Source organism: Herpailurus yagouaroundi, unplaced genomic scaffold (genome assembly GCF_014898765.1).
Source record: "Herpailurus yagouaroundi ecotype Mexico unplaced genomic scaffold, PumYag 77, whole genome shotgun sequence".
Lineage (NCBI taxonomy): Eukaryota > Metazoa > Chordata > Mammalia > Carnivora > Felidae > Herpailurus > Herpailurus yagouaroundi.
The window spans coordinates 10,852,300-10,866,160 of NW_024412388.1; the positions used below are offsets into that span (position 1 = coordinate 10,852,300).

At 54.2% G+C, this 13,861-nt stretch overlaps 1 protein-coding gene across 4 annotated transcripts in view; it reads left to right on the forward strand.

The window, feature by feature from the left end:
• KAZN (kazrin, periplakin interacting protein) overlaps nucleotides 1–13,861 on the forward strand; it is a 465,989-nt gene that overhangs the window by 331,370 nt on the left and 120,758 nt on the right. For 3 of the 4 annotated variants that reach the window (XM_040455652.1, XM_040455640.1, XM_040455662.1), the window contains one exon: nucleotides 4,869–5,060. In XM_040455652.1, coding sequence (XP_040311586.1) covers nucleotides 4,925–5,060 — 136 coding nt within the window. In that variant the 5' untranslated portion in view covers nucleotides 4,869–4,924. Of the gene's footprint in view, nucleotides 1–636; nucleotides 680–2,157; nucleotides 2,162–4,868; nucleotides 5,061–13,861 lie in introns of those variants that run through there. The other variant, XM_040455645.1, reaches the window with a different exon arrangement.

Sequence of the window (13,861 nt, forward strand, 5' to 3'; positions counted from 1 at the left end):
TGTGGTCTTGTGCGTCTCCCTGTGATTACAGTCCCGGGGTTGCCCCGAGTCTCTCCCTCTGGGAGGATCCAGGCTGTGCGCGATCTGGGTTTACACCCCCAGCCAGGGCGGGGGCAGTTGGTAAGCTCGGACGGGCCTCTCTCCTTCCACAAAGTTGTTTTTCCAGCCTGGTCTCCTAAGACTTGGCTCCCGAGGGTGCCCCGCCCTCCTGCCGCTTCAGGGCCTGGCCCAAGGGGTGTGGTGGTCAGGTGGCACCTGTTAGAAAGGGGAGCGCCGGAAAATTCCGCCTCCGTCACTGTTAGCCAAGGAGAAGGGCACCCAGCCGCATCTTGCTCTCTGCTGTCACCTAAGCGCAGGGTGCAGGGAAGGCTGTGCCTGACCCTTCTTAGCCTCTCCCCCCTCCCTCCTCTGAGGTGCTCTGGCAAAGCCCTTTCTCGTGATGGCCCCGTATCGTTGTGCCAGGATCCCCGTGGATGGGAGTAAGGTTGCTGGGCGAAACGCAGCACACCCAGCGAAATTTGAGTTTCCGATAAACCACGAATACATGTTAGCATAAATATGTCCCGTGTAATATTTAGGACAGGCTTATCCTAAAAAATATTTGCTTATCTGGCATTCAAATAGAAGCGTGCAGGGGCGCCTGGGTGGCGCAGTCGGTTGAGCGTCCGACTTCAGCCAGGTCACTATCTCGCGAGATCTCGCGTGATCTCGCATGAGTTCGAGCCCCGCGTCGGGCTCTGGGCTGATGGCTCGGAGCCTGGAGCCTGTTTCCCATTCTGTGTCTCCCTCTCTCTCTGCCCCTCCCCCGTTCATGCTCTGTCTCTCTCTGTCCCAAAAATAAAAATAAACGTTGGAAAAAAAAACAAATAGAAGTGTGCATCTGGGCGGGGGGAGGGAGCACTGTTTGTTTTGTTTTGCTTTGCTTTGTTTTGTTGTTCTAACTCGGGCAACCCCAAACAGATAGCATGTTGTAGCTTATGCAAGTCCTGAGACCCAGAGAGGTGATGGGGCTTGCCCAAGGTCACAGCAAGGTCCTGGTCGGGACTGGGTCTGAAGCCAGGCCTCTTACAGTTCTCCGGATCTGTGTAGATACAGCAGGCGACCTGAGTGGCCACTTCAGGGCCGTCTAACGAGGCCCAGAAGTCACACCCCCAAGCAGACAAACAAAAGCAAACTTCTCTGCCACCCGTATGGTAATGTGAACACAGATGAGAACTCAGAGCACTCACTCGTATCTTATTCGGTGACTGCTGAGTGGGGACAGACCCTGGCAGGCTGGGGGGTTGGGAAGAAAGAGAGTGTGTCAGTCTGTTTTGGCTCCTGACAAAAATACGATAGACGGAGTGGCTTGTAAACGACAGACGTGTTCCTCACAGTCCTGGAGGCCGGAAACCCCAGATCCAGGCACTGGAAATTCAGCCTCTGGTGAGGACCCTCTTCCTGGTTTCTGGACAGCTCTCTGTTTGCTGTGTCTTCATGCAGTAGAAGGGACAAGGAAGCTCCCTGGGGTCTCTTTTATAAGGGCACTAATCCCATTCATGAGGGCTCTATCCTCATGACCTAATTGCTTCCCAAAGACCCTACCTGTAAATACCATCACCCGTTAGGGTTCAACATGTGAATTTGGGGGGGATGCAAACATTTAGTCTATGGCAGGGAGCAAGGATGAAAAAGTCCAGCGTCTTGAGAACTGCTAGAGATGGGTCACAGAGGAGGGGTCAGGGTTAAGACCTTTTATAATCTGACCCTGGCATACCTCTCCAGGCCGCCTCCTGCTCTTTCTCACTTTATACCCATTTACCCCCTCCACCCATCCATCCAGGGGCCTCTGCTTTCCAACCTCCTAGGCTTTGCTCATGCTCTTCCCTCCGCTTGCCAGCCCTTACATCTTCCAAGGCCCATTTCAGTGTCCTTGTACCCCACGCACATGCAGCTCCTTGTGTTACGCCTACCCGTGTGTGCCGCTTCTACTCACCAGAGACTTCTTGAGGCCGAGGGTGTTCCCTTCTCCTCTCTGGACACCCTACACTGGGCCTGCGGTGTGGACAGCCTGCAAATGTTGGGCCAGAGCGAGGGGAGGGGAGCGGGCCCCCACAGCAAACCTCCTGCTTTGCGGTTTTGCCGAGAGTCTTGGACGGTCCCCAGCTTGTATTCGAGCCGGGCGATGGCCGGGTAGCCGGGCGCTCCCTCGCAGACGGCCCGTCTTCGCGGAGTGTGGGTTTGGGGTCCTTCAGCCCGTGCTCCCGGCGGGGTCTGGGAGTGCCAGCCTGAGGACGGGACCTGTCTGTGACATTCACCCAACAGTCCCCAGGGCCCGGAACGGTGTCTGCCATGGGGCAAATGCCCGTAAACTCTCGTGGGCTTGATGGATGGGCCGAGGGAGTCAAGGCGACTGTCAGTGCGTCACCACATGCTGTTTGGGGCACCTCCGACCCGCAGCAAGTGGGATGGAGCGGTGTGACCAGGCCCGCTGCCGGGGAGGCATGCCTGTGGGGCTCGAACTCCCGAAGCACGAGACCATGACCTGAGCTGAGGTCTGATGCTTCGCCGACTGAGCCACCCAGACTCACCCCTAGATGAGTCTGTATCTTCGGGACTGGAAGGTGGCCTGAGGGAGGTCGGAGAGGGCCGCCAGGGCCGCTGCCTGGCAGCTCTACCGTGGGAGCGCGGCCGGGAGGGTTTTCCGCAGGGAGTGACGTTCTGCACTCTGCATCTCAAGGGGGCCCTCAGGCTTCTGTGGGGAGACGAGGTGGACGAAGGAGGAGCCGGGGCATCCCCCCCTCACACACGTGGCCGCCAAACCCAGGAGGCCTCGGGGAGGGTGGTAAGAGGGGGACAAGGGACAGGCTGGAGTCAAAGCCACCTTTTCGCAAAGCCTCTGGTGGTGGAGGGACCGCAAGTTCTTGAGGCCTTAGCTCTGCTTCCCCTCGCCTGCCCCGTGCCCCGGGCCTGGCTCTGCCCTGCTCGCCTTGAACCCAGGACCCCCGAGGACTGCAGGTCACAGCGTTGCAGAACGCCGGGCGCCGATAGAGGGTGAGACGTTTAGGTTGATGAGGGCCACTGCCTCGCCAGTATTGAGCACTTCCTGTGTGCCCCCAGCACGTCCCGGACCAGGCCCATGCCATGCTGGGAGGGGGGGAGGGGGGACACCTTCTGTGTCACAGTCCGATGAGGGTGAGACCCGTCGGGGGCGCATCTGAAGCTCGAGGGGGACGGGACTCGCTCACGGCCACATGCGTCTCTGGAGCCAAACCAGAGACCCAGTGACCCCAGAGCTGTGCCACAGCCGTGACCCTCCCAGGCAGGGATGGCACCCCCAGTCCACGGCAGCGTGAGACCTGGCGAGAGGGCCTCCCTGAGGAGGTGGCACGGGGGGGGGGGGGGGAAGGCCTGTGCGGCGGTGAGGAAGCAGCCACAGCGAGAACAAGGGGAAATGGGCGCTCTGGGTGGAGGCCGCTGCAGGGGCACAGGCCCTGAAACCGGGGACAGCTTGGCATGTTGCAAAGAGAGGGACCGGGGTGGCGGGAGGGCGGGAAGGAGGGGGCGCCATGCATGAGTTCAGGGCCATGTTGTCAAGGGCCGGCTCCCATGAGGAATTCAAAGTCTCCCCCGGGGCGGCTCGACCCGGGCGGCTGGGTCAGTTGAGCGTCCGACTTCCGGCCGGGTCACGATGTGGTGGTTGGTTCGTGAGGTCGAGCCTCACGTGGGGCTCGCTGCTGTCCGCGCACAGCCCGCTTCAGATCCTCTGTCCCCCGCCCTCCCCGTGCCCCAAAAGGAAAGAAATATCCAAAAATAACGTTTTTTAATCTCCTTTTACAAAACCATGGGGTGAGCACCCCGACCACGAGGCTGGCTCCCTTACAGGGTGTGGCAGGGGCGCGGGCGGCCCAGTGAGGCTGCTTGACCCCGCCTCCCGCACCCTCCGGCTCGGGGTCTGCTGCTGCTCAGGCGAGCAGGCCTGGGTGCGAGGGTATCCGTCCACCTGCAGGGCTGAGCTGGCCTGCAGACTCACGGGGGCCTCCCAAGGCCCCCACCCCCCGAGGGACACCACGTTCTCGCCCTCGTGGGTATGGGGTCGGGTTTGGGTGGCGTGGAAACCCCCGCCCCTGGTGTCACCGCCGTCGGCGCCCGCTTGGCCCCGTTCTCCCACACGTTCAGCCGTGAATGCCGAAGTCCTGTGTCTGCACGGTGCTGGGTTCCCGGAGACCCCGTGTTCCGCGACACCCGTCGAGTGTGCCTTTCGGGGACTGTTCCCTGAGCGTCAGACTGGGAGCTCAGGCTCTGGAGTTGGCCACGTCTGGGTTCGAATCCCAGCTCTGCTACCTGCTGACTTTCTGACCTTGGGGAGTTACTTAATCTCTCCGAGCCTCAACTCCCTAATCTGTGAAATGGGGGCGAGGCTGGTAGCCGCCTCAGGAGGGTTTTTTTTTTTTTGGTGGGATTAAATGAGATAGAGCATCTAAAGGTCAACTCGGCAGGCTGCAGGCTCGTGGCCGGAATCCTGCCTCCTGTCGGCTCTTCGTCCTCATGCTTGTTCCTGCCTTTTGGAGGGAGATGATGTCGGCCGTTGGAGTGGACGCTCTCAGTGCCGGGACGGCAGCACCAGAGAGCCCTAGAGAATGTGGCAGGGGGTGAGGGGGGCTCCCACCAGGCCTGCTCTGCAGGTGGACATGGGGCGCAGGGCTGGGGCAGGGGCTCTTGGAACAAAGCCAGTGGCTTTGAGGTTTTTCTTCCCAGCACACACGTAGGAAGGGCCTCGAATGCAGAGCAAACAGGAAAAGCCAAAGCACCTTGGAAGTGTCCCCAGAGAAAGTGAGCGAGCACGAGCCAGTGTCCCCTTCCTCTAACCGTGTGCCCTTCTCTCCTAGTGCTCCTGCGGGAAGAAGTGTCCCGGCTCCAGGAGGAAGTCCACCTTCTCCGCCAGATGAAGGAGATGTTGACGAAGGACCTGGAGGAGTCGCAGGGTGGCAAGTCCTCCGAGGTCCTGTCAGCCACCGAGCTCAGGGTCCAGCTGGCCCAGAAGGAGCAGGAGCTAGCCAGAGCCAAAGAAGCCTTGCAGGGTAAGTGACTAGTCGGTGGCAGTTCCCTCCCTTCCCTCGCCTGGGGCTCAGGCTTGGGCCACAGGGGCGCCGAGGAGCCGGGGTCCTGCCTCTGCAGGGGGGGAGTGGCGCGGACACGGGGGTCTCCCAGCGCCTGGACCCCCAGCTGAGGCCGCCCTGTCCCCTTTTCAGTAGATGTCTGCCTGTCGCAGTGTCGGAGGCTTGTGTCACTCCCTCCTCTGGGTGACCGCCACCTGCTCTCCATAGTGGCCGTCCAGGCCACCTCCCTCTGAGGCGTGAACGGCAGGCGGGCGTCTCTGCTAGATCAGGATGTGGACCCAGCAGCTGGGTCTCCTCTTTCCCGCCATTCTCGAGGTCCTTAAGCACCTCCCCTCACGGGACGGTGTAGATGCGCCGAATCCTCTGCTGGAGGAGGCGTCCGTCCACCACGTTCGCTCTCGTTCAACGTGGCGGTCTCTCGGGGGGGCTCGGGGCCCTTCTCCCGTGGTCGGCCTGGAGGGGGCTCCCCTCTGAGAAGTGCGGTGTCCAGTGTTCTCTCCGAGGAGACGAGAGAGGAGGTGGGAGAGAGTGTGGTGCTTTCTGGCTGAGCCGGGCCACCTGTAAGCACCACGCGGCCAGCCAGAAGCCGCTTTAGGGAAGGAGGAAACCAGCGGTCCCACGTGTGCAGCCCACTCTCCCTAGAGCTGGCCTGGGACACTAGCGGCTGGCATACCCATCACTCCTGGGGGCCACCTGCCCGCGCTCTTTGGGGCTTGGGAGGGGTCTCAAAAGGTTATTCAAGCAAGGTTGAGAGTCATCCTCTAACAGTGCGTGGAGACCTCGGACCCGTAACCCAGGGCAAGAAAATGGCCTTTGGGGCTTCCTGGATTCTCTGGAGGCCCCCTTACTGTCTCTGATTCTCCGGGGCGGGGCGGGGGGGGGGGGGGGGGGGGAGGCAGTAAAACTTGGCAACCTGCTTTCCACGTGCCATTTTACTAGAATGATAAATACCCTGAAAACTTCATTTTTGAAGCCAAAGCGGTTTTATTACTTAGGTTGAATTCAGGCTGCTATAGCAAAGACATTCCAAAACAGAGTGGCTTAAAGAATTTGTCTCTGTCTTCCATAACCACCAAGCGGAGCATTTTAGGCTGCAGGGTATCTCTGCTCTCCTTCGGCCTGGGGGAGGTCCAGGGAAAGAGCCAAAATCGAGGGGCAGACGTTCCCTTTGGCAAGAGCTTGGTGATAACGGCCATGCCCGCCTTCAGGGAGAGCTGGGGAACGTAGGGTCTACCTGGGCGTCCTGGCCCACCCACTGGGCTAACTGGGAGGGAAGCAGGGGCGGGGAAGGTGGGTTTTGCAGGCCAGTCAGTCGGCTCTGTCGTAGTGGGTTTCCCTGCCCGGAGCTGGGCTATGAGCAGCAGAACATTGGCACACTGGCCAAGCAGGCTGTCTGTCCAGCGTCCCACTAATGTCCCCCAGGAAGTCTGGAGAATCATCTTTGAGGGTGCACAGCCCCCTGTGAATTCTTTTCAGCAATACGTGTTACTCATAAAGACAGGTGAACCATTTCCTGCTGGGGTAGTGCTTCCGGTGGGGCCACTCAGTGTTCCGGGTGGTATCTTCAGGCCAGAGGGGGCCGGTGGGATGTGCTGTAGTCCAGCCGATGCTGGGCGATTGGGAAGTCATCGTGCCGGGCACGTACGCATTTGCTGTCTGTGCAGCCATCCAGGAGTCTGGGCAGATCTGTGCAAGCTTCGAGCTTCCGGGGGTCTCCTGACATCACTCCTTTCTCAGGATGGAGACTCCAGTCACGGGAAATCTCCCTGAGGAAGTGCCTCGGGGCCTCGGGCTGGGCGAGCTGGTGTCCTTTGGTCTCCCTGAGTGCTATGACCCTGTGGAGGGTTGGGACTACCTTGGACGCAGTCCCAGCCACCTTTGCCAGTATTTATTCTAGGGACGGGGAAGCCTGCTTTCCACGTCCTTGACCAGGGAAAGAATTCTCACCCATATTTGCCCTTCTGGACCCGTCTGGGGATGGGGGGTGGGGGGGGGGCAAATCCTCTCTAAGTTGTTTCTCGGTCCAAAGGAATGGGCAGGGGGCTAAGCAGAAGCTCATTTACCCACAATACCCCAGCTCATGGGACAGACAGTCTGCCCTCTCCAGACCTCATTCCTGGTCTGAGGACTGAGGCGATGTCTGTGAGGGTGGAGAGCTGCCTGTTAAGATGTGCGTGCTTGGGACGCCTGGGTGGCTCAGTTGGTTAGGCGTCCCGACTTCGGCTCAGGTCACGATCTCCCGATTCACGGGTTCGAGCCCCACGTCGGGCTCTCTGCTGTCAGCAAGGAGCCTGCTTCGGATCCTCTGTCTCCGTCTCTCTGCCCCTCCCCTACTTGTCCTCTCTCTCTCTCTCTCTCTCTCTCTCTCTCTCAAAAATAAATAAACATTTATATATTATATAAACATTAACAAACATTATCTTCCTAACTCTGTGCTGTAAGGCGTCTTATCCATCACCAGAAGTCACGCACAGGCGCGGAGATCTGCCGGAGGGAGTGGCTCCCTTGTCAACAGCAACCTCATGACAGGAAAGCCTTCTTGAGCACGTACTGTGTGCCAGCACTGGATCTGTCCCTCACCCCAACCCTACCGGGGGGTATCAACCCCCTTTCCCAGATGGAGACACCTGAATGAGGTTCAGAATGGTTAAGTAACTTGGTCAAGGTTATAGAGCTAATCACAAGCAGAGTCAGAAACTTTCCCCTGCAGGAGCATCCCTCTTCTTCCCTCTGGGGAATTCAGTCTAAGTGGACGAGAGCAACAGGAGGCCTTCGTAGCTCAGGAAAGGGGACAGCGGACTCTGGAGTCAGATCTGGACTTGAATCCCAGCTCTACCTAACTTAATAGCTGTGTGACCTCGGGCAAATTCCCTAACCTCTCTGAACTATATAGTTCTCTTGCTGAGGGTAACAAAACCAAAGCTGTTTCTCTCATAATTGGGGCCAATAATAGTAGCTACTTCAAAGGAAGAGGACAAGATCACTTGTCATCAGGATTAAATGAGATATAAAGTGCTTGGCCCAGTGCCTAGTACTGTTAGTGCAAATACTTAGTGATTACCGGACGAGAGGGGGCTTGGCACGCCTCGGATCTGCCTGAAGATGTTGGTCCCCTGATTCCCGTTAGGGGTGGCCTGGACCTTAGACCCCCCTGAGCCCACCGAAGCTCAAGGTCGCGGTGGTTCCCAAAAGCAGTGGACACCTTCAGCCGGCCCAAGCATCCTGCCCGGCATTCTCCAAAGTCATAAATAAGACACTTTCTCCCCAGCCACAGCACGTGGTGAGTAAATTGCAGACAGATGTGGGCAGAAGGAGGCTGGAGCATGAAAAGGGATTTATATGCCCATAATGAGGAGAATGAGAATAAATGCGCAAAGCAAGTAAGCAGCAGATGTTGGGTGACGCTTGTTAACAGCCGGCGTCCCTGCAGTGGGAAAACACAAAGCCCCCAAAGACTTCCACCCTGGCAGTTCCCTGCCTACCTGCCCCCATCTTTGCCTGGGGGTTGGATGAGACCAGAATTTTCCAGAAGGTGAGAGGATGAGGAACTCAAGCAAACACCAGAAACACCAGCCCGGGGTTCCGATGCCAAAGCAAAGCAAAGGGCCACGTTCGGGGAGAACAGGGTTTAGAAGATTCCTTGGTTCCTTTGGGGATGAGTCTGGAATGTCAGGTTTAGGAGTTCGGTCTCGCTGTGTGTGTAAAGGCAGAAGTCGAGAATGATCGTTCAACAAAGAATGGCATTATTGTGTGTTTAAACATAACCGGGGTCCTCCAGCCCTACAGGTGCAGTGAGCTTGCGGCTCATGGGGCCCCTTTGGGGTGTCTGTCAATTTCCCCAGCCTCCCCCTCTCAGTTCCATTGATTCCCCCCTGAGAATCAAGGCATTACAGAAACATGACCATGAAAATTTGTTTCTGCCCTTTTTTAATGGTGTGTCAAGTATGTTGAGCATTTTCTCGCAATAAATACTCTTTGAAAACATAATTTGTAATGACTACGTAATGTTCTAGCAAATGGAGGCCCCATAATTTAGCCACTTCCTGGTTATTGGACACATAAGTTGTTTCCACTTTTTTCTCTTTGTTTTTGCCATTATATACCGCTGCACTAAAGATCTGGGTTTGTAAATCAGTTTATTTTCTTAAGACAGCATTTCTCAAACTTCGTGGTCTCCAGACCACTTTACACTCTTTACAAAACTGAGGACCCAAAGAGGTCTTTTTAAAAAAAAATTTTTTTTGTAAATGTGTATTTATTTTTGAGAGAGAGAGAGAGAGAGAGAGACAGAGCTCGAGCAGGGGAGGGGCAGAGAGAGAGGGAGACACAGAATCCGAAGCAGGCTCCAGGCTCTGAGCTGTCAGCACAGAGCCCGATGCGGGGCTCGAACTCATGAACTACGAGATCATGCCCTGACCCAAAGTCGACACTTAACCAACTGAGCCACCCAGGTGCCCCAAAGGAGCTCTTATTTATGTGGTTTAGTTCTGTAGGTGTTTACCATTCTAGAAATTAAAGCTGAGAACCTGTTTAAGTCTCCGATAATTTATTTTTAAACAACAGCAGTGAAACCATTACGTGTTAACATAAATTTAAAATTTTTAATGAAAAATACTTATATTTTCCCAAACAAAGCTACTTGAGTGAGGAGAGGAGCAGCGTTTTACATTTTTGCAAAAGCTTTTTAACGTCAGACTTTGCAGAAGACTGCCAAATTCTCATACCTGCTCCTTCAACCAGGCTACGGTGATTTGTTGTTTGAGTTGAGTATCTGGCAGCAAACAGATAATATTGGAAAAGGGAGGAGGGTATTAATTGCCTTATGAGGTGATTGTAGGTATTACTAAATTTGTTGGCATACTAGAACTCACTAGATGGTAGTATCTGAGAGATTTGCTGCTGTGTGCAATCTCAGACTTTCTCTGGTGAGGGTTTTGTGTTCTGTTGCAGTCAACATAGCCATTGGTCTCATCTGCCCTTTGAAGGGATACTGCACCACACACGATTTTTTAGCATCTACTATTGACCACTTTTTAAAAAATAAATGTTTATTCATTTTTGAGGGAGAGAGCATGAGCAGAGTGGGGGCAGAGAGAAAGGGGGACAGAAGATCTGAAGTGGGCTCTGCACTGGCAGCAGTGAGCCCGATGTGGGGCTCAAACTCATGAAGCGTGCGATCGTGAGTTAAGTTGATGGACACTCAACCCACTGAGCCATCCAGGCGCCCCTACCATTGATCACTTGAGCAATGCCTCACCTGAATGATCACATCTTCTCAGTGATGACATACTTCATTATCCATCACCAAAAAGTCACATTTGTTAACATCACCACTCATCTCATCAGAAAAGTCTTTAAGTCTTGAGAAGCTGTTGGCATGGTGGCACGTCACATCTGCCGAAATTCTCACTTTTGTTTGAGAGCTCAAGTTTTATCATCGACAACCAATATGGTCAGTTGTTTCTCAGAAGGAACAGGCTCACTTAGTTCATTTGTGGACTTAGTAGTTTGCCAGGTACCTCGGTTAATACATTAGTCACTTGTCTGTCAAGTACACGTGGTATTCTGTGGCAAAAGTGGCTAGTTTAGCTTGCAACTCAAATGGTCACGCAAATGTCTTTCGTCAAGATAGCCTTTGTTCTTTGGTATGCAGCAAAAGAGCTTTCAATGTGCCTCCATTTAAAAAAAAATATATGTCTTCGGGATCAAGTTTTAATAAAATTAATAATTCTTACTGCTTCATCAAGGACATTCGGAAGCAAAACTGTGCCCTCCCCCTTTGTTTGTTTGTTTGTTCTTTCAAGAACAAGTACATGGTGTCAAGAACATGACGACTAATATGGTTTGACGCCTCTGCCTGGATTTCTGCTAAGATGGTCAGCATTTTTCTCTGCGTTGCTTTCGTACCAACGGTGAAAATACACAGTAAAAAAGGCAAATAGCATCATAGCATTATTATGAAAATAGTTTTCCTCACGGATCCCCTGAAATGATATTGCTGGCAGTAGTGGCGACAGCTAGCATTTCCGAGCAATGTGTTTATGCTACATACTCCAGAACTTTAGCTCATTTAGTCTTCCCAACAAGCCCAGGAGGTGCGCCGTGAGTGTGCCAGGAGTATGCGCAGTACCTGGTTCGAGCCAGGTTTGGACTTCAGCAGGGTGGACTTCTGCCCTTAGGGGATGCTGGCAGGGACGGAGAGGGTACTCATGCAGGGGAAACAGCTTGAGCAGAGGCAGGAAGACCAGCCTGTGTGTGGGCTGGGAAGGGAAGCCCCGTGTCAAGGCTTTGCAGGAGGGAGGTGGTAAGAGATGATCGTGGAGAACCTCGGGGGGCATGCTCAGAAGTTAGGGGACCGGGGAAGTTTGGGGCAGGAGACAATATCAGAAGTGGGGTATTCTAGTGTGTCCCCATGTCCCTTTCCCACCCTTGCCCAGCCTTTGCAGTCTCCTCTCTCGCTCTCAGGCATGAGGACATACACATGTGTGATTATGTACATATGGTTCCTGGGTCACCTCCTTTCTCTCCTCCAAGCCCTGGTTCAGCCTCTGCTTCCTCCAGAAATCTTCCTGGACCTTCTCTGGTAGTTCAGGGCCGTGGTGGTCAGGATCATGCCCCCACCCCAAAATGTCTGCATCCTAATTCATAGAACCTGTGAATATCCTAATTCATAGAACCTGTGAACAGGGGAATCAAGGGTGTTAATTAGATGTCCTTGAGATGGGGGGTTCCCCAGGGTTCTCCAGTGAGCCCAGTGTAATCACAAGGGTCTTCCAAAGTAGAAGAGGGGGCAGAAGGAAGGTAAGAAAGAGGGAAGGAAGTGTGATGACAGAACAGAGACTCGGTGTGAGGATTTCAACCCACATTGCTGGCTTTGTAGACGGAGGCAGGGGCCACGAGCCAAGGAATGGGGGGGGGGGGCACCTGTAGAGGCTGGAAGAGGCCAGGAAACAGACTCTCCCCGAGAGCCTCCAGAAGGAACGTTGCCTAGATTTTAGCCCCCCAAGACCCATTGCAGATTTCTGACTCCAGAACTCGAAGACAAAAAATACGTATGGTTTTAAGCCACTAAATTTGTAGTAGTTTGTTAGAGCAGGAGGAGGAAGCTGAGAAGGACCTCTCCTCCCTGGACTTCTCAGCCCCAGATGCTGATCCCTGTCAGGACTTAGCATGTAGTGAGGGACGTCGGTTTCCTATCTGGGACTTAGCATGTAGTGAGGGACGCCTGCCAGGCTCCCGCAGGTCACGGCACCCAGCACAGAGCTGGCCTCGTTAGCTCAACAAAGCAGGTAACCATCAAGTGAGGAGAAACGATGCCTGAGTTTCTCCTCTTCCGCAGGAGTAAGGCCTGTTGGGACCTTTTCCCGGCCTCAGAATGGGGCCTTTTCCTTTCCTTGCCCTGGACCAAGCTCTTAGAAGGAACTGAGCCTTATTGAATTTACTTATTCAACAAACTGAAAACCTCCCCACACTAGGATCTGTGCTGATGGCTCAGAATTCAGGGGCAAATCAGACCCAGGTCCTGCCCAGAACCAGTGACGTGCCTAGAACCCACAAAACACTCAGTGCAAGTTAGTTGAATAATATTTTTCTTTCAATGCAACCAGACCTGTAGATGAGCATGTGTGCCACAGATGTTCCTGCTTCGGAGAGTTCTAGGGCACAGAGACTGTCTCAGACCTGGGGCAGGGGGGGACACCGGTGCCCTTTACATTCCCAGTGGGCGTGGCCGTGCCCTGGCTGCCACTGCAAACGTAACCAGGCCTGCAGACGGTGGGGTGGAGTAGAGTAGAATGATGTGTCATCGATGCCGGGATGGCTCTGCCCCCCTGCTTCCTCACACACACATCCTTGTCTCCCCAGCGCCATGTGGGTTGGAAAAGCAACCTGACGTTTCCTGCTTCCCTTCCCACGTGCACACTCCATGCTCTGTTTCGTGCCTTCCTTCAAAGACGTGTTCATCCTCTGGGCACCTCATCACCCTGGATTGAATGTGTGTGTTCCTCCTCCGGAAGTCGTGTGCACAACACTACCACATCTCTTGGGCCCCAGATCCAGCCTGGTGGCCGTTGGGGCTCCTGCAGGGGGCACACCCGGAGCCAGCACCTCTGACCCACAGCCCCGACACGGAAGCCTCTTAGCTGCTGAGTCTTAGGACTTAGCGGAAGTTTCCAGAGAGTTTCAACTCTGCAAAAGGAAGACAAAAGGTCTTCCTAATAGACTACTGACCACTTTTAACTATTGTTAACAGATTTGAAGGCATCTTAGGCTCCAAATTTGATCCAGTTGAAAATAATTTATGGTCAGGCGGAAGAAGTGCCCAGAACCTTTGCTGTTCTGTTGCAGCTGTTGGCTGGGCCATTTGTCTCCAGGGGTTTTGCTGTTTCACACGGTGGCTGGATTCCTAAAAAGGGCACAAGCCCGAATGCACGAGTAATTAAAACATTATAATAAATAAATAAATATTTATACATATAAATATTTAAGTTTGTTAAAGAAATACTAAATAACTTATTAAAAGTAAATATTCATTTGCTTCTAGAAATAAGTATTCTTGTGTCTGAGATGTGCAGAAATGCTGCAGAGCCCCTGTGTCCCCACCTTCCTTCATTGTCAGCATCATAGCCTATCTGGTACGGTACACAGGCACTTTACAAGCCGTTTTATTTTTATTTCTTTACCTTCTTAATGTTTTATTTATTTTGGGGAAAGAGACAGAGTACAGGAGGGGGAGGGACAGAGAGGGAGAGACCCATTTATTT